This window comes from Medicago sativa, chromosome 3, assembly GCF_051527215.1.
Source record: "Medicago sativa cultivar Bolivia chromosome 3, Bolivia_mono, whole genome shotgun sequence".
In the NCBI taxonomy this organism is placed as follows: domain Eukaryota; kingdom Viridiplantae; phylum Streptophyta; class Magnoliopsida; order Fabales; family Fabaceae; genus Medicago; species Medicago sativa.
The window spans coordinates 97,417,056-97,435,793 of record NC_140751.1 but is presented as its reverse complement, the minus strand read 5'-3'; the positions used below and the strand labels follow the sequence as shown (position 1 = coordinate 97,435,793).

Here is an 18,738-nt window from a genome sequence, read left to right as displayed (position 1 = left end):
CTTTAAACTTTATTTTATTTTGACAAATTGTGCTAAACTTTATTAAAAAAATTTAAGTGAAAATGAAAAGCATTTTATTTATTCTCATTTTCCCTTTATATATCATGTATTTTCACCACCTCTCGTCGTTGCTGGTGCACTGTCTACAAGTTTTAGTGTATTTTTAGTGTTGGTGTTGGAGCAATGGAGTAAAAATGAGGAAAAACCTCTACTTTTCTATCTTCCATTACAATCATATTATTACTTCTTGTTAGCAATCATACCCTGAAATTGTTTGCCAGAATTTAGGTTACAATCTACAAAAGTTCCCATAACATCGTTCCAATTGTAGATCCAACACTAACGGATAGTGATTTCTAACTTTCTCCAGCAGATTTTCCCATGCCAAAATACAACTATCCAAAGTGCTTTTATTCTTATTTTTCAGTGATATCTAATAGTATTTTTCTTAAGACATGGGAACGGGTTTATAAAAAAAATTGTGCTCCACACGTTTATTACAGCCTAATTTTCAATTGCCATTAAGGGACTATGTGTTCATCAAAGCAACAATGCTTATTCAAAACTTGAAATTATCCCATACAAACATTACAACGTAAACAATAGAGCACAAGGGGGTAAATCCAACTAGTTGCCCCAACCTGCAACAGCAAGCACAATGAAGTTACAATTTGTAGTTGAAATTCCCGCTCAACTCATGCATTTCCATCATATTCAATGCAACCGATGCAAATGGGTAGCCACTATCTTCATAAGAATGGAGTGAAAAATCGTTCAATGAAATCAACAGATAAACATAATCAGCATGTGTTCAGCCTCTTATTTGTCTTGTGTTATAAGATTTGCAGTTCAAGCACTTTTGTGCGACAAGATGAAACTGGACATGAGAATTTTTGCCGCAATCATTGCAAAGGATCCAAACCTGTCAAGAGAGTGCATAAAATCTTGGATCAGTTACTGATTCATTATATCATCATGTACATAGTTGTATGGCCACGATGGCATATGAACAAAATAATGATCAACCCTGTTTGGAAAAACAGCTTAATAGTGTTAATAACATAAGCCCTGTGTATAGACTATTTCTATAACCAAATATAAAATAAAGTCAAATTGGGTCTCTTTGGATTGGCTTATCTCAGTTTATCTATTGGCATAAACACTTGTGATGTGAGACTGTTTGAGAGAACTTACGAAAAGAATGTATGACATGTTTATAGAATAGTCTCACAAGTTTTCTAAAACATTCTCACAAGTGATTATGCTAGTAGATAAGCGCAAATAAATCAATACAAACAAGTCTAAAAGGAACACTTACCATTTTATTAAGATATGGTTCAGGCATCGGTGTAGCAGCCAGTTCCAAGTCAATTTTTTCCCAAACCTTTGACATATCACAAACTGACTTTGAGCACAAAGGGCATGCATACCTGATACAAAATCAAATACAAAGTTCAGGACAAATCACTACAATTGAAATGGATAAGCTAATGTCAACACGAAGAGCTCTGTGATACGCACTGAAAATGTTCCCTCATTTCATTCAGACAGCTCTTATGGATTGTATGGCCGCAATGCAACACGGAGACATCGTTGACAGATTCAAACAAATACTGCGATCACCAATTTCGGTAGTGTAGTTATGTCAACCTCCATAAATTCAACAAATTGACAGGAGTCAAAGTGCTAAGTAAACAAGTTGTGTATTGTTACCTCAAAACAAACAGGACAATCTTGATGCATTGCTCCTTCCACACAAGGGTGACCGTTTTTCAACAAAGTTGAGTAGCAACAACCTATGCAAAGAAGTTATGAAGAAAAACAGTTATGAAGCAGGTAAAGCATTTTAAAATCTCTGTTGTTATTACTAACAAGCGTAGAAATTAAAAATACTACTTACCACACTTGTAGCAGTGGAAGAAATTTTCAGACCCTCCAGTTCTGTTTTTAAAACATATAAGAAGAATAAATCAGACTGAATTTCAACCAAAAAAAGTGCACTAAAGTCTCTATTAAAATATAGTGAGAAGATAGCTTGTAGAGCAAGCTATCTAGATAGCTTGGAGAGCAAGCAAGTTAGTTAGAGTTAGTTGCACAACTAAACTCTATATATAGGAACACACTTGTATCATTTCATTCATATCTTTTATTCAATCTATTGATTCTCCTATGAGTCTCTATGGTTATCTTCCTCATGAATACAACTATGCACTCTTCCTTGCCGATCATTATGACTATTATCCTTGGGATTCTCTGATTCGTAACATGGTATCAGAGCGATACCCTAGGAATGAAGATGATGATGTTGCTTCCGCTTCCGATTCAGATATTGGTGAAGGTGAAGATGAAGAATCAGCTTCTGCCTCTTCCATTCTTGATTCTTCAGCTTCGCACAGGTTCGTTTTCGGTAGTTTTGATTCTCCGATTGTTCCGGTTTCTTCTCCTTCAATCGAACCAAAATTCGATGGATTCTCCGTCCAAATTGGTGCGATTTCTTGCGTATTCGTTGATTCTTGCAAGAACATCGTCGATTGTGCCGATTCTGTGTTCGTTGCTTCCGAAGAAGACGGTTACGTGAAGGATGTTGAACCAGCATTGAAGAATCACGACTCTGATTTCGTTGTTTCTGAAGCGTCGCAAGAGCTCATCGCAGCTTTACCGGTGAGAATGAGTAGCACTGTTTACGACGTCGCCGCCGCGAAACCTTGTGCCTTGTGGTTGTTCGTCGGAAAACAGTCTGAACAACTTGCTTCTTCCATCAAGATTCAGCTTCCGTTTCTCAAGTTACATGATGAACCAATCATCAATTTCGATCCCGGAGGAAGAACAGGTTCGTTCTTGCTGTTCTCTGTTTTCGCAATTCTCCGTCAAATTCGTTTCCGGTTGTGGTGGATACCATGGGATCGAGGCAAGAAAGTTCTGTCTTTGTTCGATACACACAGTGAGACGCCATTACAGAAGCAAAGCGATTATTTGTTCACAATCTCAATTCAGAATTCTAGCAAATCAAGAAACAAGATCGCATCATTTGTTCATCAATTTCAAAGATTCATCATTCCAGTTTCAATCATCACTGACAGCGAACGTGTTTGGAAAAGTGTTTCAATCATCGTGAAAAGTGTTTTGATTTCGTTCAGGTTTGCGTTTGAAGAAAGCTCTCTTAGTTGCAATGCAAAAAGTGCTTTTGGAATAAGTTGTTTGTGGTAACGTGATTCAATAAGGCTGGGTAACGTTTTTCAGCAGTTCAGTAACGTGATTAAATAAGCAGCTTTTATGTTTGGAATCACGTTTGCAAAAGCACTTTTGCAACAAAAGGCTGGTTGCAAAGCTTAAGGAAGAAAAGAAGAAGAAGGAAGCGCGCTGTAAGCTGATTCCCATCAGAACATGTGGGCCTGGGCTTTCTATGTTTTTCATTTCTTTTATGTCATTTACTAGTTTTAACCCCCATTTTACTTAGTTACTTCAGTTTGAATAATCATTGTAATTTCATTGTGTTTCAAACTCAAATTGGTGAACTTTCCCATTTTGAGTTTGAGGGGGACTATTAGAATATAGTGAGAAGATAGCTTGTAGAGCAAGCTATCTAGATAGCTTGGAGAGCAAGCAAGTTAGTTAGAGTTAGTTACACAACTAAACTCTATATATAGGAACACTCTTGTATCATTTCATTCATATCTTTTATTCAATCTATTGATTCTCCTATGAGTCTCTATGGTTATCTTCCTCATGAATACAACTATGCACTCTTCCTTGCCGATCATTATGACTATTATCCTTGGGATTCTCTGATTCGTAACAGTCTCGATATATAAATCATAAAAATTTGATATTGTTGCTTAACCAAGAGAAAAGGAAAAACAAGAGAAAAAGTCATATCAACCTTGGGATAGGAACAATACATTACAGTGTTTGATGTTTTAGCTAACTTAACCAAATTGGTTAGCTTATTATCGGCTCATACCTGCAAATTCCACAACCACTGCAATGGTACTGCTGCTTAGATACATCATCATCAAAGAGCTTACATGTCCCGCAAAAATAATTGCCCATGCACACACCGCAATTGATACAGTTCTGCTGAACCTGGAAGCAGAAGATATCAAGGCAAGAAAAAAGTGAAGTTTTAAAAGCCAGTTCTAAATGATATAATGAAATGGATGACATGACAAATAATGCACTAGTTGATATCTTAGAAGTAATTTCTCAAAATTAATAACTGTTTGGAGGTCTTAAAATTTTTTACTAGAGCCGTCATAAGTAATTTCATAACACAATAAACGTTGAAATTATACCAAGAGATAGTAAAGAAAATATAAACTAACCTCTTGTTCAGTCTCACAGAGTGAACATATCACCTGAAAAATTGGAGCATTCATTAGCATTGCCTCATCAGAAAAATAACAACAGCAAAAGCAATCACAAAATTGCAGATCTTCAATGAGGTGGTAAAATAGACGAACATACCTGTTTGACCTGATGGCGGGAAATGTCGTGTCTATGCTTCTGATTGACGTCGATGCTGTTCTGTAGAAGATAAAAAGAGTAAGTTCGACCAAAATGAAAGTGATGCTGCAGTATAAGAATTAAAGATAATGACACCATTTCATTCTAAGTCATAAGTAATATTTTCTATGTTTCCTAAAGTTGTCTATGAAATTTGATTGAACATTGTGATAGAAACTGATATCAAAATATAAACTAACAGTAAGATTACAATATAATCCCAAGAAATTCGAGAGTCTTAACAGTAAGATTACAATATAATCCTCATTTATGGCAAGCAATAAGACAGCCACCATACATGAAATATCTGAACAGAAAATAAACCATCATGAAATACTAGACTGTGAAATTTACTCACTTTTGCCTCATTGTGACAATGGCGACAATCAAATATCTCATTGCAACAAGGGGCCCTAATACGACACCTTCTCCGGTAATGTTGACATCTACAGAAAAAATCATTAATTTTTTACGATGGCAAAGGGATGCAAAAGATTGAAAAGCAAATAGTATGGGAATATGAACTATACCCATACTCCATATATCCTCTCTCTCGCAAGTCATTGATCTTTTTGTGGTCTGGTGATTGGCTAGACTTTTCGCCATGCATGTGCTCTTCGTTTGAGGGTAGATTATGCACATCTTTCTCCGTGATAAGATTCCTGTCATTGCACTCAAATTGAAGAGGCTCGGAGTGCATTACTGCCACTTCTCCCATGATGCTCACTATTTTCAGATAAGAGTGCAAGCTATCTAGAAACAGGAAGTAAACCTAGTGACCTGCATGTATAAACATATTTAGAAACAATCCCGAAAACAATTTAGCAATAACATTGAATGATTGCTAAGCTTTGTGTAATTAGATCCGACCTGTTCCAAAAATTCAAGGTCTGAACCTGGACAGTTACTTATCAAATGCTTTTTCTTTAGGTGTATTTTTTAAAAACTAGTACCTTTAAATATATAAAAAAATAATGCATGTTAGTATGTTTACATTCTTATTAAAAATGTTAGAAATTTTTGATTTAATACAAATTAAAGAACAAGTAAGATGATCATTCTCTCAAAAAAAAAAAAAAGTAAGATGATCATAATAGCAATAAAGAAATATCACTTATATTTGTTTAAGTAATTAAGTAAGGCTAAAAAACTTTTTTTTCACTAAATATAGACTTCTAAAATAACTTTTTTTTTTTAAGGATAGACTTTTAGAATAGCCTTGAACTGTATATTAAAAAATAATCGATAATTGATGTGGCATATGGATTATAGGCAATAAGTCGGTGACATATTTGGTTTTAAAACCATGAACATGAACATGGTTGTAAGTAAAATAAATCTACCTCAGGTTTCTTAAACTAATAAGTGTTCCAGTCTACTAAAGTGTCTGACATTATTTAAGAATTGAGATCAATGGTAGTTTATATACAACACTCATACTTTTTCATCTAACACAATTGTCAAAGCTGACAATAAATAAAGCTAGCTAGCCAGCTACATGAATCAAAAGAATATATGTATATTACTCACCAAGTTATAAAAGAAATTAAAAAGAGAAGACAGTTATGATGATTCAAACACAAATAACAAGTATGGAAGAAAGTAAGGAACAACGAACCTTAGAGTTGGAGGATATGAGAGGAGAGAATGGCCGGTCTTGTGTTCGGAGCTCCGATTAGAGCTCCCCTGACCCAGCAGACAAAACAAAGAAGGATGGATGGATCAAAGAGGAATGAGAATGGGAACAGCAATTGAATTTATAGCCCCCACCCCACCACTTTCATAAACTACTAGTAAGCTTTAATTAATTAATTGTGTCCTTCCAAAAGCACTGTTTCAAAACAGGCACGTTGCAGTAAATGCTTGCGTGTCAGGGTCATCTCTCACTCCGACATGGTCGGTTTGTCTTTCGCACAAAACATAAACAAACAAACCATCTAGATACTTTTAAGTTAACACTTCCTTTCTGTCTTTTTAACGTTTTTCTTTTTGTTTTATATTACAAAATGTTAAGGTGAATTAGTCACTTTAATCCTTAGATGAGAAATAAGTAGTCACTTTAGTCCCTGAATGTTGAAAAATTGCAAAACAGTCCTTGAATGTAGATTCTGTTGATCAATTTCAGAGACTAAAGTGCAAAACAGTCACTTTATGAATTCATTTTGGCTTAATAGGTCATTTGGTCCCTTAATTAATTTCAAGTTTTTATTTTGGTCCCATAACTAATAAAACTCATGTTTTGGTCCCTCAAATTCATCTCTGTCCGTCAAATAAATCCACCTCTGTTAAGTTAAATTGTTTGATCTTTTTTTTAAAAGAGGACCATTGGATTCGCATGTCTATTTTATCTTACATGTACCACCAACACCTAACTTTTTTCCCTTTCCTTCATCTTCCTCTTCTTCATCTTCATCAATCACATTCATATCTTCATACAAATCTTGAAACTTACCCAGAAAAAAACCCAGGAAAAATAAATTAAAACCCAAAAAATTGTTTTCTCTTTCTATTCAAAACAGTAACAATAACAACAAAAACAAAAATCCATCAAAAAAGTAGTATCTTCATATGTTGATTTTGCGCATAATGCTATTGATTTCATCTACCCACTCACGAATTTGCTAATCTTTCAAAGCTTTGCTATATTGATTTCACCACACATGCTTGTATGTAACAGATTCAGATGCAAAGAAGCTAGCTTAATTATTAGATCCACAAAAGATGTGGAAGCTTTTTGAATCAAGCAACAAAGAATCTCTCTCACATGTGTGTCTCTGCTATGTGCTTCAAGAGATTGAAATCATGTGTGTCTCTGCTATCATGCTTGTATGAAGATATGAATATGAAAAAAAAACCTTTTTTTGAAAGAAAAAAAAACCCATTTTCTGGGCGTGTGTTTGTTGTTGTTGATGGCAGCTATGAAAAGGAGAAACCCATTTTTCTAGGCGTGTGTGTTTCTTACCCAAAAATCTTGAACTAGCCGAACCAGATTCAATTTCAGAACCCTTCATCTTCAACTAAAACCTTTCGCACAGCCTTGTTCCACTGCAAGACCGAATCTAAAGAAGGGATTGAGACCGCACAGCCTTGATAACCATGTTTCGATTCAATCCGGAACTAGCTTCCTTTGTTGTTGTTGCCCTGTGTTCCTAATTTTTTTTTTTGGATTTTGGTCTTTGTTCTTGAGTTTTGTCTTGATATTGTGTCTCTTGTTGTTGACTTTGCTGGATTTGTTGATGTTTGCGGGAAGGGAACGTTGAAATTGTTGAATTTCTGGGTTATTTGAAGTTAGTGAAGAAGATTATTTAAGCTCTGGCTTAGTTGAATTGCTGGATTTGTTGATGCTTCTGAGTTATGATTGAGGGAAGTGTTAGGTGCCATAGAGTGAAGTGTTAACATTGCTACATCTTGATGGGTATGATTGAATTTTTTCGGATGAAGGAGGAGAAATCCGAGGTTAAAGATGAAGATTGATAGGTTTGGGCTTTTTGTGATTTTAATTGATTCTGTTTTTTTTCTTTTCTGGAAGTGATATGAAGATGACGAAGAAGTTGGGGGAAGAAGAAGAAGAAATGAGAAAAATATTAATTGTTGTTGGTTCATCATAAGATATAGTAGACATGCATGATCTAACGATCCTCTTTTAATAAAAAAATCAAACGGTTTAAATCAAAAAAATTAATAGGATATATGGTGGACCACTCTTAAAGTTTGTCTACCTTACACATTTTGTGTTAAAATTAACGGCCAGGGATTTATTTGACTAACAGAGATGAATTTGAGGGACCAAAACATGAGTTTTATTAGTTATGGGACCAAAATGAAAACTAAAAATTAATTAGGGGACCAAATGACCTATTAAGCCATTCATTTTTTAGTAGTTTCAATCAAGAATCAAATCACATAACACAAATGATTTCGATTGAGACAATCAAGTCGTCAATTAATGGAAGATTCATCCAAATTGGTGAAATTTGTTGCTTCGTTCTGACCTACTCCCTCCGTCCCGAATATCTGAGCCAGTTTGGTTTTTCACACATATTAAGAAAAATGTATAAATAAAGGGAAAAATGGAATATATTGAATTGAGAATGATGAAAGTAGTATTAATTAGAGTTATATTGTATTGGGAATGATGAAAGTTATATTGAAAATTGAAATGACTCGGTTATTTTGGGACACTTTTTTTTAGTAAATGGGTCAGATATTCCGGGACGGAGGGAGTATAATTTTGGATTGGTGGTGAAACATAAAAAGTTGAATATGAATAATCAAGAACTCTTTTCAGCCGTTAACCATCAATATGCGGACAATGAGATGATAGGTTACAGATCATTCTCGTAAAAGAGAAAGAGCATAAGAATACTCATTAGATAGAAGCTCATAATGAATCATATTAATTGATACTCCCTCCGATCATTATTATAAGCAAAACTTCATTTTTTAGATACATTGAATAATTAATGTATCTAGTCTTTATTAAAGACTAGATACATTAATTATTAAATGTATCTAAAAAGTGGAGTTTTGCTTATAACAATGACCGGAGGGAGTAGAAGATTATAAAATGTGTATCCTATTTATTTATAGAGTGAAATTGCACCAACTAATTGACTAACTCTTACTAATTGACTAATTAACACTAACATAATTATGTGACGTCAGTATTCTTTTAAGCGTTGCTTAAATCAATTGTGTTACGCCCCCCTTAAAAAAAGTTGTATTGTTTTTTTTTTTTGGGAAAAAAAAGTTGTGTTATTATCATATCAAGGACATATATATTTACATTTTTTAATGAATAATTAACTATATTGAAAATTTTAAGGAATATTTTAGGGAAATTAGTCACTTTAGTCCCTGAATAGGAAATGAGTCGTCACTTTAGTCCCTGAATGCAGATAAATTACAAAATAGTCCTTGAATGTAGACTTTGTTAGTCAATTTGGTCCCTGTTTTCAGACTTTGTTAGTCAATTTAGTCCCTGAATGTAGACTCCGTTAGTCACTTTAGTCCCTGAAATTGACTAACAGAGTCTACATTCAGGGACTGTTTTGCATTTTCTCTGCATCCAGGGACTAAAGTGACTACTTATTTCCCATTCAGGGACTAAGGTGACTAATTCCCCAATATTTTAAGACACTCTCGGTGCCAAAACCTTTCTAAGATAACCATTCAAGTTTCAAGCTTATCATAATGAAAGATGAAATTTCCCCATGTGAGAAAGGAAAGTACGTGGCAACGAAACACATGCACTTAGTCGTTGTATATTTTTTTATTAGCATGGTTAGCTTAATAGAATCGAAGATAAATTAAATTGGTGTTTGAGTAATCAAAATTGTTGCTCTACTTCGTTCTCCTTTGAAAGAAATCTAGCTTTTACTTCGAAGATGCTCTGTATATTATACTGTAGAGTGTAGACTATATGCCAAGTGGAAAGTTTCCATTTATCGTATTCTCAATCATGCGTTTTACGACAACGATGGCTTTTTAAAATCAGAAAACAAGCATCAATTATTGCAAGATTCATTGAAAATATTAGTGGATACTGCTAATTAATTAAATAGTACTGTAACAACATTTAGAATAGCAAGTCAAATTAGTTTTACATTGTTGCATGCTACCAATTGGATCAAGCAATTTGTCACATCAGAATACCCTGTCCCTTAACCTGTACTGTACGCAGATCATTACGGAAACTATACGTATACGTAAACATCAATCAATTTCAAACTAAAGCTTATTGGTTTATTTATTCATTCATTGCTAACATTCTTTTTTTGTCAAAAAAAAAAAAACATTCTTTTGGGTAGCACTTTGGTGCCCGTGCCATTAAATCTAGGTCATTAATTGCACCAAGATAGATGTGTTATGTGGCCCAGATGCAATGACAATGTGTTTGTGTGACCCAGATTTAATGGCACGGTGCCATTAATGGCACCAAAGTGCTACCCCATTCTTTTGGGTGAGAATAATCGTGGGTAAGTTTATCAATTATCAGATATATGTTAAACATAGAATAGAATTATATATATATATATTGAGAGAAAATCACGGAAATTTAAAAAGTTGATTGTTATATTAATTTTGTTGACAGCTGCTATTGTTTATAAGGTGACCTAAGAGAGGGTATTTATCACATATAGCATAAATAGAGGTATATCGGAAAGAAAAAAAAATATAACTAATGCATTTTAAAATTTGAAAGGATATTATAATTTGAGACGGAGGTAGTATGGTATATAATAAGGTATACAACAAATTGTAGGATCAGGTAGCACGGTACTATGTCCCTAGAAACTGTGTCATTGATTGGAACTTTCAATCTATCTAAAAAGGTATACAAGTGGTTGTTTATTCAATCGTGCAAGTCTGTATCCAGTAATAGCTCTATTTTTCTTTAAAAGATAGTAATAGCTCTTCTGATGATAATCGTGTTGAGCTTGAGGAGGGTGGATTGCCACACATTGATACAAACATGTCTTCATTAGTAACATTCATTTGCACCTTGTTTATGATGTGGCATCCGAAAATAATGATTCCGCACCAGAATATCATCATACATTGATTTGAAAATGTCCATTCAACTGTTAGTTTGCACTTTGCAGGGTCCAGAGTATAAGTTGTTGAGTTGAATGGCTCGATGCAGGTGCACCATGGGCAACCACCATATAGATGCACACCATTTTCAGCACAAAAGCCGAAATTTTCATGAATGATAGACAACTACATAGATTTCAAAGCAACTTCAAGCTAGGAGGGAAATGCATCTGGCCATAGAATATCTACAAAGCCCCATCACAAGATATGAACAATACCTCTAATTCTTGTAATTACTTTCTTAGGCATGTTGATACAAAAACAATGGATCGAACTCCCTATCACTGCAACCAGAAGATCATGATCATCTAAATTAGTTGAAAGGAACAATGGCAAGGAAACATATAGAGAATACATATCAATACGTGAGATGGATTTGTTGTATTAGATTTAATCGTTTAAGAAATTTTTGCTTGCACTAATTGCATGGCTGTAGATATACCTCAACACGACAACAGCTCGAGAAATGCTATAGAGGAGCCACCATGAACCTCAAATAGCGCCTCGAAAGCAACCGCAGGTCAAACTATACCTGCATTGTATTTGGAAGATCAAGAGTCTTTTAGTTTACTTAAAAAGAATTAATGTATAAGGAAAGTATACATCTGAGTAAAAAAAAAAGTATATAGTTATCTATCAACATACGAACATACATATAGAACACAGATTCTGAATTGAATTTCAATACCAACACGTTCTCCCACTCCAAATCAGCCCCAACATGACAGACAAAAGTGTTCTGAACTGGGCCAGATCCCATCCGGACCGACTTACACGCTATAGGATCAGATCACAGATGTAACGTCCCTCTGAAGATCATCACCTTATGATGTTGATCAAATGTCGATCTGCCAATCATGGCAACATTCACATGAATGCTCAACTTCCTCATACGACTTTTCCGCCGCTTCTCATGAATAACTCCACTATATAAAGACCTCCTACACTCAAAATCAAGTTACGTACCATTCTCACTACCTCACACTCACTTCACTCTCTCAGAGATTTGAGCGTTTGAGTGCTTGCAGGTACACCACCCTCGCCAGAGAGCACTCACTGTTGTCCTCCGCCGTGCTTCGTCATCACTTGCCACTATTCGAGATCAGCTTGGGATCAAAAAGTACAGTAGCACTTCGACATTGTGGTTTTTATGAACTATGTAGTCTAGTCGTGGAACCTTCATAAATCCTTTTTAATTCTTGCAGATCAAATGCTCAAGGGATGTAGCTTCAACTTGGACGGTACACATAAAAATGCATTTTAACCGGAACAAAGTCAACTCACTGGAGGTGTTGAAAAAACACAGGATTTTCAGCTATTTGAGAACTTAAATCAGGGGATATGGGGTGTAGTAATCCACTATTCGATAAATCTTCCAAGGCTTTAATGTCTTGTTGCAACCGGGCCACGTATAGAATGGTGTGATCAAGGACTAAAGGATCATCTGGAGGATTATTGAGAAGGGTGAGCAAAGCCTGTTTATGTATTTGAGCAGACAATAGCGGTCTCGCAACATGCCGATTTCTACAGAAAGTTGCCACCTTGATGACATGTTTACAGATGTTTCCCAGCCTAGACCAGGAACAATCACAAAGTGAAAATTCTGAACCAGGATTCCAAACTGTATACACCAAGTTTCTGTCAGTCTGAGATAATATTTTGGCAAGATGGAGATTTTGCTCATTGAGTACCACATCAACATCGGGAATATGAAGAGCATGATACCAAGCATTAGTGGAGAAAGAATTGTCTCGCAAATTCTCAAAATACCCGGTCTCTAAACTGTATCGATCTAGCCAGTATAGTGAGTGAAATTCAGTAGTTAAAGTGTGGATTAACCAGTCAACTCTTGACCAGAAGTTAGCATGGCTCTCCTTTAAAAGAGTGGATTTCAGTTTCACGTGATACGATTCCATTGCGGCATGTGGCTCGGGAGTTGTCACGGGAAGCGATTTTATGCCATTAATCCAAACATCTGCATGTGGAAACACAGTAATACTATTATTCACGAAATAACATTAATGGTCATGAATCAAGATGTTCAAATGAAGGCAAAATTAACCATCAGTCAAAAAATACCTATAATAGCTAGAATATGACTCTTTAAATAATCAATGAAGTCAGACTGGTCAACAAAAATTTGCATAAGCTCGTCAATTGCATCCATAGCATTTGGTCCACATCTTGTATAGTACAGAATTGAACCCAATTGCCTAAACATCTCCCGCTGTACCTCAAAGTTGCAACATTTCTTGAAAAGCTTTTTTATCCAAGTACGGCGAACATGCCAGGTACATAATAGGATGCGACACTGGAATGCCTCTCTGCAATAAGCAAGATCTCACTCCATTTCCTATTTAGGGGGATTCTCCTAAAAAAAGTAAAAAAGTTCAATGAAAATTTAAAAATAACCAGAATAATCTCTTTACCTTATGATAGAATAGTTAAAAGATGGATCATCCAAAAAAATAGCATTGGGCTTCCATCTGGGATCCTTGGTTCGTAATCTTTCAGATAGCAATACAATCCATTTATGAATATCTTTACCAACAAAAGATGAGGAGATGATCCAAGCAACTGGAATTGCATTTTGCGATGAATCGAAAACAAGTAAAGAGCATACCGGATACTGCCAGGGACAACAAAAAAAAAATATGAGACCTTCTACACTTCTTCAACATTCTGCTGAAATAATAAACCTTTTAACATAAACATAAAGAGGCTTGTATTTTTTTTATTCACGATTATGTTGATAAAACTGGTTAATTGCTAATGATCTAGGCAGCTTCTAGATATACAAGCGCTTTGGTCAATCTGGACTTCAAATGCAACTAAATAATAAACAAATATTTTCTAGTTTGAAAAGATTAATGTATAATACCTTAAGCTTCTTCAAGCCAAAGGCTGAGTGAAAAGAAACGAAACTATTACTTCCATAACGAAGCATTTGTTGCAGCTGCCAATCTGTCTGTATAGCCAGAATAAAAGATTTTGAGCCTGAGTTATCTTGGAAATAGAAAACATCCTTCAGATGACGCTGAATCCATATCTTTACGCTGCATTCTTCATTTCCCAGTAGCTCACGTGAAGAATTATGAATAGTCCTTTCCATGTTGCGCACATCATTTCGAGTGAGAAAATCGTCACGGTTTAAGGGTCCACCTTGCTTCTGTGTTACCTCTGCATTGTGCTGTAATATATTGTCCAAAGATATTCCAACATATAGCATAGACATCACTTTCTGGTGTAACTCATCTGAAATTCGCGGAGCATACATAGCTCTTGTCCCTACTGCATCTATATCAAATATTCCATGACACAGTGCCCCTGCTTTATCTACATGCCTCTTCTGATTATATATTATTAGGGCAAGGTGGGGTCGGGTGTATAGTCTTTTAACGGTGAAATGGCAAAGGCAGCCTCTCATCATGTGTCGCCTCCCCGGCCTGCTACCCTTCCCTGAAGCAGGTTTGGCATCTGTGGCATCTACTACACCCGATTCACTCTCTCGGTAGTCTTCAGGACCATAAGAACACCAATATCTAAATGTCAAATTATAATTACATATAGTCAAATGTATTAATCTTTGGGTAATGTTAACCGGGGGCACTAAGAAGCAAATATAGTAATGTATTGCATTGGAAATTGTGTTTTCAATCCTTTAAAAGTCAATAGAGTGTCTTTTTTAAATTAAATTTTTCTCTTTATGGTATTCTTAACTAGTGCCCCGGGGAAACTGGTTAACATGACCCTCTTTTCATATTTCAAAACAACTTGGTGAGAGAGATGGAATGAAATTAGTCGTTTAGATAATTTCACATTTTTTAAAATCATTCTCTCTCAAAGTTTCATCACAATTCAACATCAAATCCACATAAATTCTAACAAGGAAAAAAAACCACAGAATTAAAGATTGAAACACTACATTGAAGTACAAAGACTTAGGGTTTGTTAGTATTGACTTGAGCTTATTTACTGACATAAGCAATTGTAAGACTGTTTGAGAGGGCTTATGGAAACAACTTATGATATGTCCATAAGCTGTTTTCAGCTTATTTCTATAAGCCATCCAGGATAGTCAATGAAAACAACTTATAGCTTACACGAAAACAATTTGACTTTATTTTATATTGTTATAGAAATAGTTTATACACAATCACTTATATGATACGCTTATACACTTTGAAATGTTATAAACGCTTAATTAAGTTATGTTTATCCAAACATGGCCTAAACCACAAAGTACCAACAAGTACCAAGTATCAAACAATATTGAATTAAGAGATGACAACATACAGTGTATATTCAAGATATCCATCAACTCTTGGTTTGACAACACTCCCAGAAGCTCTCTTTCGTCTTGATTCAACGCGAAAGTTAGCAGGGCAAGCTGGATTGGAAGATTCCCCTTTTACAAAATCATCAACTCTAGCAAAAGGAATCAAAGCAATATTATCCCCACCTTGGCGACCACCTTCCAAATTTACCCAATTTATAGAATCTCCTCCATTCTCGACATCTACACAAACACAAGCATTTTCATCAACACTAAATAATCCCCAGTTCTTTATCATTGTCAAAGAATAAAACATTTGTTAAAGATTACCTTGGTTGCATTCACCTCGTTGAACTGAACTGAAGAGGTTATTGGTTCACTTTAGGAATAACAAGGAGAACAAATTGCAGCGCGTGAGAGGAAAGAAGACATTGTGAATGTGAAACTGAAATGAAACTCTTTGGTGGATGACATTGAAAGTCACAAACCAACAAGAGTCACCGTCTCATGTTGTCCGTGTCAGCTTCTGGTTGACTAGGGACAATGAAAATAAAGAATTGACAAATTGAGACGGTGACTCTTGTTGCTACTCGTTATCTTGCTTGGGATCCGAGCATATAAACTGTAACATGTTACATTGGCACAGTCACAGAAAAATTCAACGGCATGTCTATAAAATTCAAGTTTATTTAGGACAATTTTAATAGGGGTCACAATCTGAAAGGTCTGAATTTTGAGGAAGAGAAGTATTCACATTCAGTTCTTCAATATTGTATTATTGTTTGGTGGAATTTTAATCCGCATTTAAATTCATTGACATATTATCTGCATTTGGCATAACTTGAAAATGAATTTATATGTTAAGCAACTTACAGACCATGGAGCATTAAAAAATAACTACCCTAATTTTTCCCCCTTCATCCTCTAAAGAAGGGTTGGGTTGGGGTGGTTTCCCGTAAATTTTTGACCCCAAATCATCCATCTAAATAGTTTTTTTTTCCTTCTCTTTCAATTAAATAAATGATTTTTTTACATATATTCAGTTTTTTTTGTTATTTTGTTGTCTAGAGCGACTTTTTTGATCGCCCTTTAAGTGCGGCGTTGTTTTGTTTTCTTGTCTTGTTATAGCGTTTGTTCAATTTAAATTTAGATTAACAAATTATTCTCAATCCAGTGCAAACTCAATCAATAACTTTATATCGTCTATAATGCATAATCACGAGTATGTGGTACAAGTACGAAATTCCCTCAAAAAAAAGTACGAGTACGAAATAATAGGGCTTTAAAAATTAGAGGCGCCGGGTACAATTATATAAAACATAAACATAATTATTTTTTGAGTGTAGTTGTTGTAAAATCATGTGTTGAAAAAAAAAAATGTGAAGAGTATTAGTTGAAAGAGAGTATGAGAAAAGAGAAATTGGTATATATTGTTTTTTTGTGTATGGGGTTCGAACCCTGAACCTTGCATATATATATATATATATATATATATATATATATATATATATATATATATATATATATATATATATATATATATGGGGTTTGCTAGAACACACCCACTAATTTTTATGTGGGAGTGTTTTAGCAAAGCTACACCTTAGGGTGTAATTAACCACTTTTTAGTTATTTACTTGCTAAAACACTCCCACATAAAAACTAGTGGGTGTGTTCTAGCAAATGCCTATAGGATTTGCTAGAACACACCCACTTGTTATTGTTAGAAGGTGTGTTATAGCAACATACACCTTAGGGTGTATTTAACCACTTTTTAGTTATTTACTTGCTAAAACACTCCCACATAAAAACTAGTGGGTGTGTTCTAGCAAACCCCTATATATATATATATATATATATATATATATATATATATATATATATATATATATATATATATATATATATATATATAGAGTAGGGATCCATTGACTCCAAGAGTAAGTGTAAAGAGTTACTCCAAATCTCAGCCATTGATTTTAATATTAATTAATGGTTGTGATTAATTGCTATTAGTCCTCATTATTAGGTTTATATACTCCATCATCTTAAACAGCCCGGCACTAGTGAGAAGACAATCTTAACGTAAGTGCTACTGCGAGATGGATTTTTGATTCATTGTCTAAACAATAAAGGTACTGAATAGTGTGCATAGCATGTATTGGCAACTACCAACGTAAAAGAATCATCAATACACACCTATGAATACCATCAACCCCAAATACACACCTATGAATAAAATAAAAATATCATTCAATTGACATCATAGTCTTTTAGAGGTTAGAACAAAAAATAACAATCTTCTATTGAATTCAATCAAAAAGATCCCTTCTCTTTATATTATACTTAGGAATTTGGATTCGGTAGTTCATTGGTGCGGGTTAAAACAAAATTTGCATTTCAATCTGTGTACAAAATCAAGTAATATTATTGAAACGACTAAAAAGTTTATATACTAGCCATGTCACAAAATTATTGTTTTACTTTTGTCTTGCGGAAATTGAATCAATATTGATTGAATCATAAATTTGTTTCAATCACCGTAAGATCACTGGTGCCTGGCTGGTTAAGAAGATGGAGTAAATAAACCTAATAATGAAGACTAATATCAATTAATCACAACCATTAATTAATATTCAAACCAATGGCTGAGATTTGGAGTAACTCTTTACACTTACTCTTGGAGTCAATGGATCCCTCCTCATATATATATATATATATATATATATATATATATATATATATATATATATATATATATATATATATATATATAGGGATTTGCTAGAACACACCCACTAGTTTTTATGTGGGAGTGTTTTAGCAAGCTACACCTTAGGGTGTATTTAACTACTTTTTAGTTATAACTTGCTAAAACACACCTTCTAAAAAATAAGTGGGTGTATCCTAGCAAATGCCTATAGGAGTTGCTAACATACACCCACTTATTTTTTAGAAGGTGTGTTTTAGCAACATTCACCTTAAGGTGTATTTTACAACTTTTTAGTTATATCTTTGCTAAAACACACCTTAATAAAAACTAGTGGGTGTATCCTAGCAAACCCCATATATATATATATATATATATATATATATATATATATATATATATATGCATTGTCCTTACCAATCGACTTAAGCTTCGAAGACAAATTTAATATATCATTTTTGGTGGTGTCTGGTATTCGCATTGTCCTTACCAACTGAGCTAAGCTCACGGGGACAAATTTAATATATCGTTTTTTTTTTGGTTACAATTTAATATATCGTTTGTTATAAGGGAAGATTGATAGAAATATGATAAATATGTTTTTTTTTTTTTGAGGGAATATGATAAATATGTTATTTGTTGAAAAAGTACC

The 18,738-nt window shown here is 34.3% G+C and overlaps 2 protein-coding genes across 5 annotated transcripts; both read right to left on the bottom strand.

The window, feature by feature from the left end:
• Positions 1–442: 442 nt before the first annotated feature.
• LOC146942572 (CHY-type/CTCHY-type/RING-type Zinc finger protein) lies at positions 443–6,233 on the bottom strand. 2 transcript variants are annotated; one of them, XM_085756611.1, is made up of 12 exons: positions 6,122–6,233; positions 5,374–5,456; positions 5,034–5,283; positions 4,862–4,949; positions 4,465–4,524; positions 4,323–4,355; positions 3,962–4,083; positions 1,901–1,941; positions 1,714–1,796; positions 1,522–1,613; positions 1,319–1,430; positions 443–922 (listed from the first exon to the last, which is right to left on the bottom strand). In XM_085756611.1, exons 3-12 carry the CDS (start codon positions 5,219–5,221, stop codon positions 812–814), a joined length of 930 nt encoding a protein of 309 aa, XP_085612737.1. In that variant the 5' UTR covers positions 5,222–5,283; positions 5,374–5,456; positions 6,122–6,233; the 3' UTR covers positions 443–811. The 2 variants fall into 2 exon arrangements, with proteins under 2 accessions (XP_085612737.1, XP_085612736.1); XM_085756610.1 differs by lacking the exon at positions 5,374–5,456.
• A 4,459-nt stretch (positions 6,234–10,692) lies between these two features.
• On the bottom strand, positions 10,693–15,823 carry LOC146942571 (uncharacterized). Of its 3 annotated transcripts, XM_085756602.1 has the most exons (9): positions 15,707–15,823; positions 15,397–15,619; positions 13,982–14,616; positions 13,530–13,729; positions 13,180–13,424; positions 11,754–13,075; positions 11,543–11,632; positions 11,319–11,384; positions 10,693–11,226 (listed from the first exon to the last, which is right to left on the bottom strand). In XM_085756602.1, exons 2-6 carry the CDS (start codon positions 15,416–15,418, stop codon positions 12,381–12,383), a joined length of 1,797 nt encoding a protein of 598 aa, XP_085612728.1. In that variant the 5' UTR covers positions 15,419–15,619; positions 15,707–15,823; the 3' UTR covers positions 10,693–11,226; positions 11,319–11,384; positions 11,543–11,632; positions 11,754–12,380. The 3 variants fall into 3 exon arrangements, with proteins under 3 accessions (XP_085612728.1, XP_085612729.1, XP_085612727.1); XM_085756603.1 differs by having other exon boundaries at positions 10,693–11,384; positions 13,982–14,642; XM_085756601.1 differs by having other exon boundaries at positions 10,693–11,384.
• Positions 15,824–18,738: the final 2,915 nt, after the last annotated feature.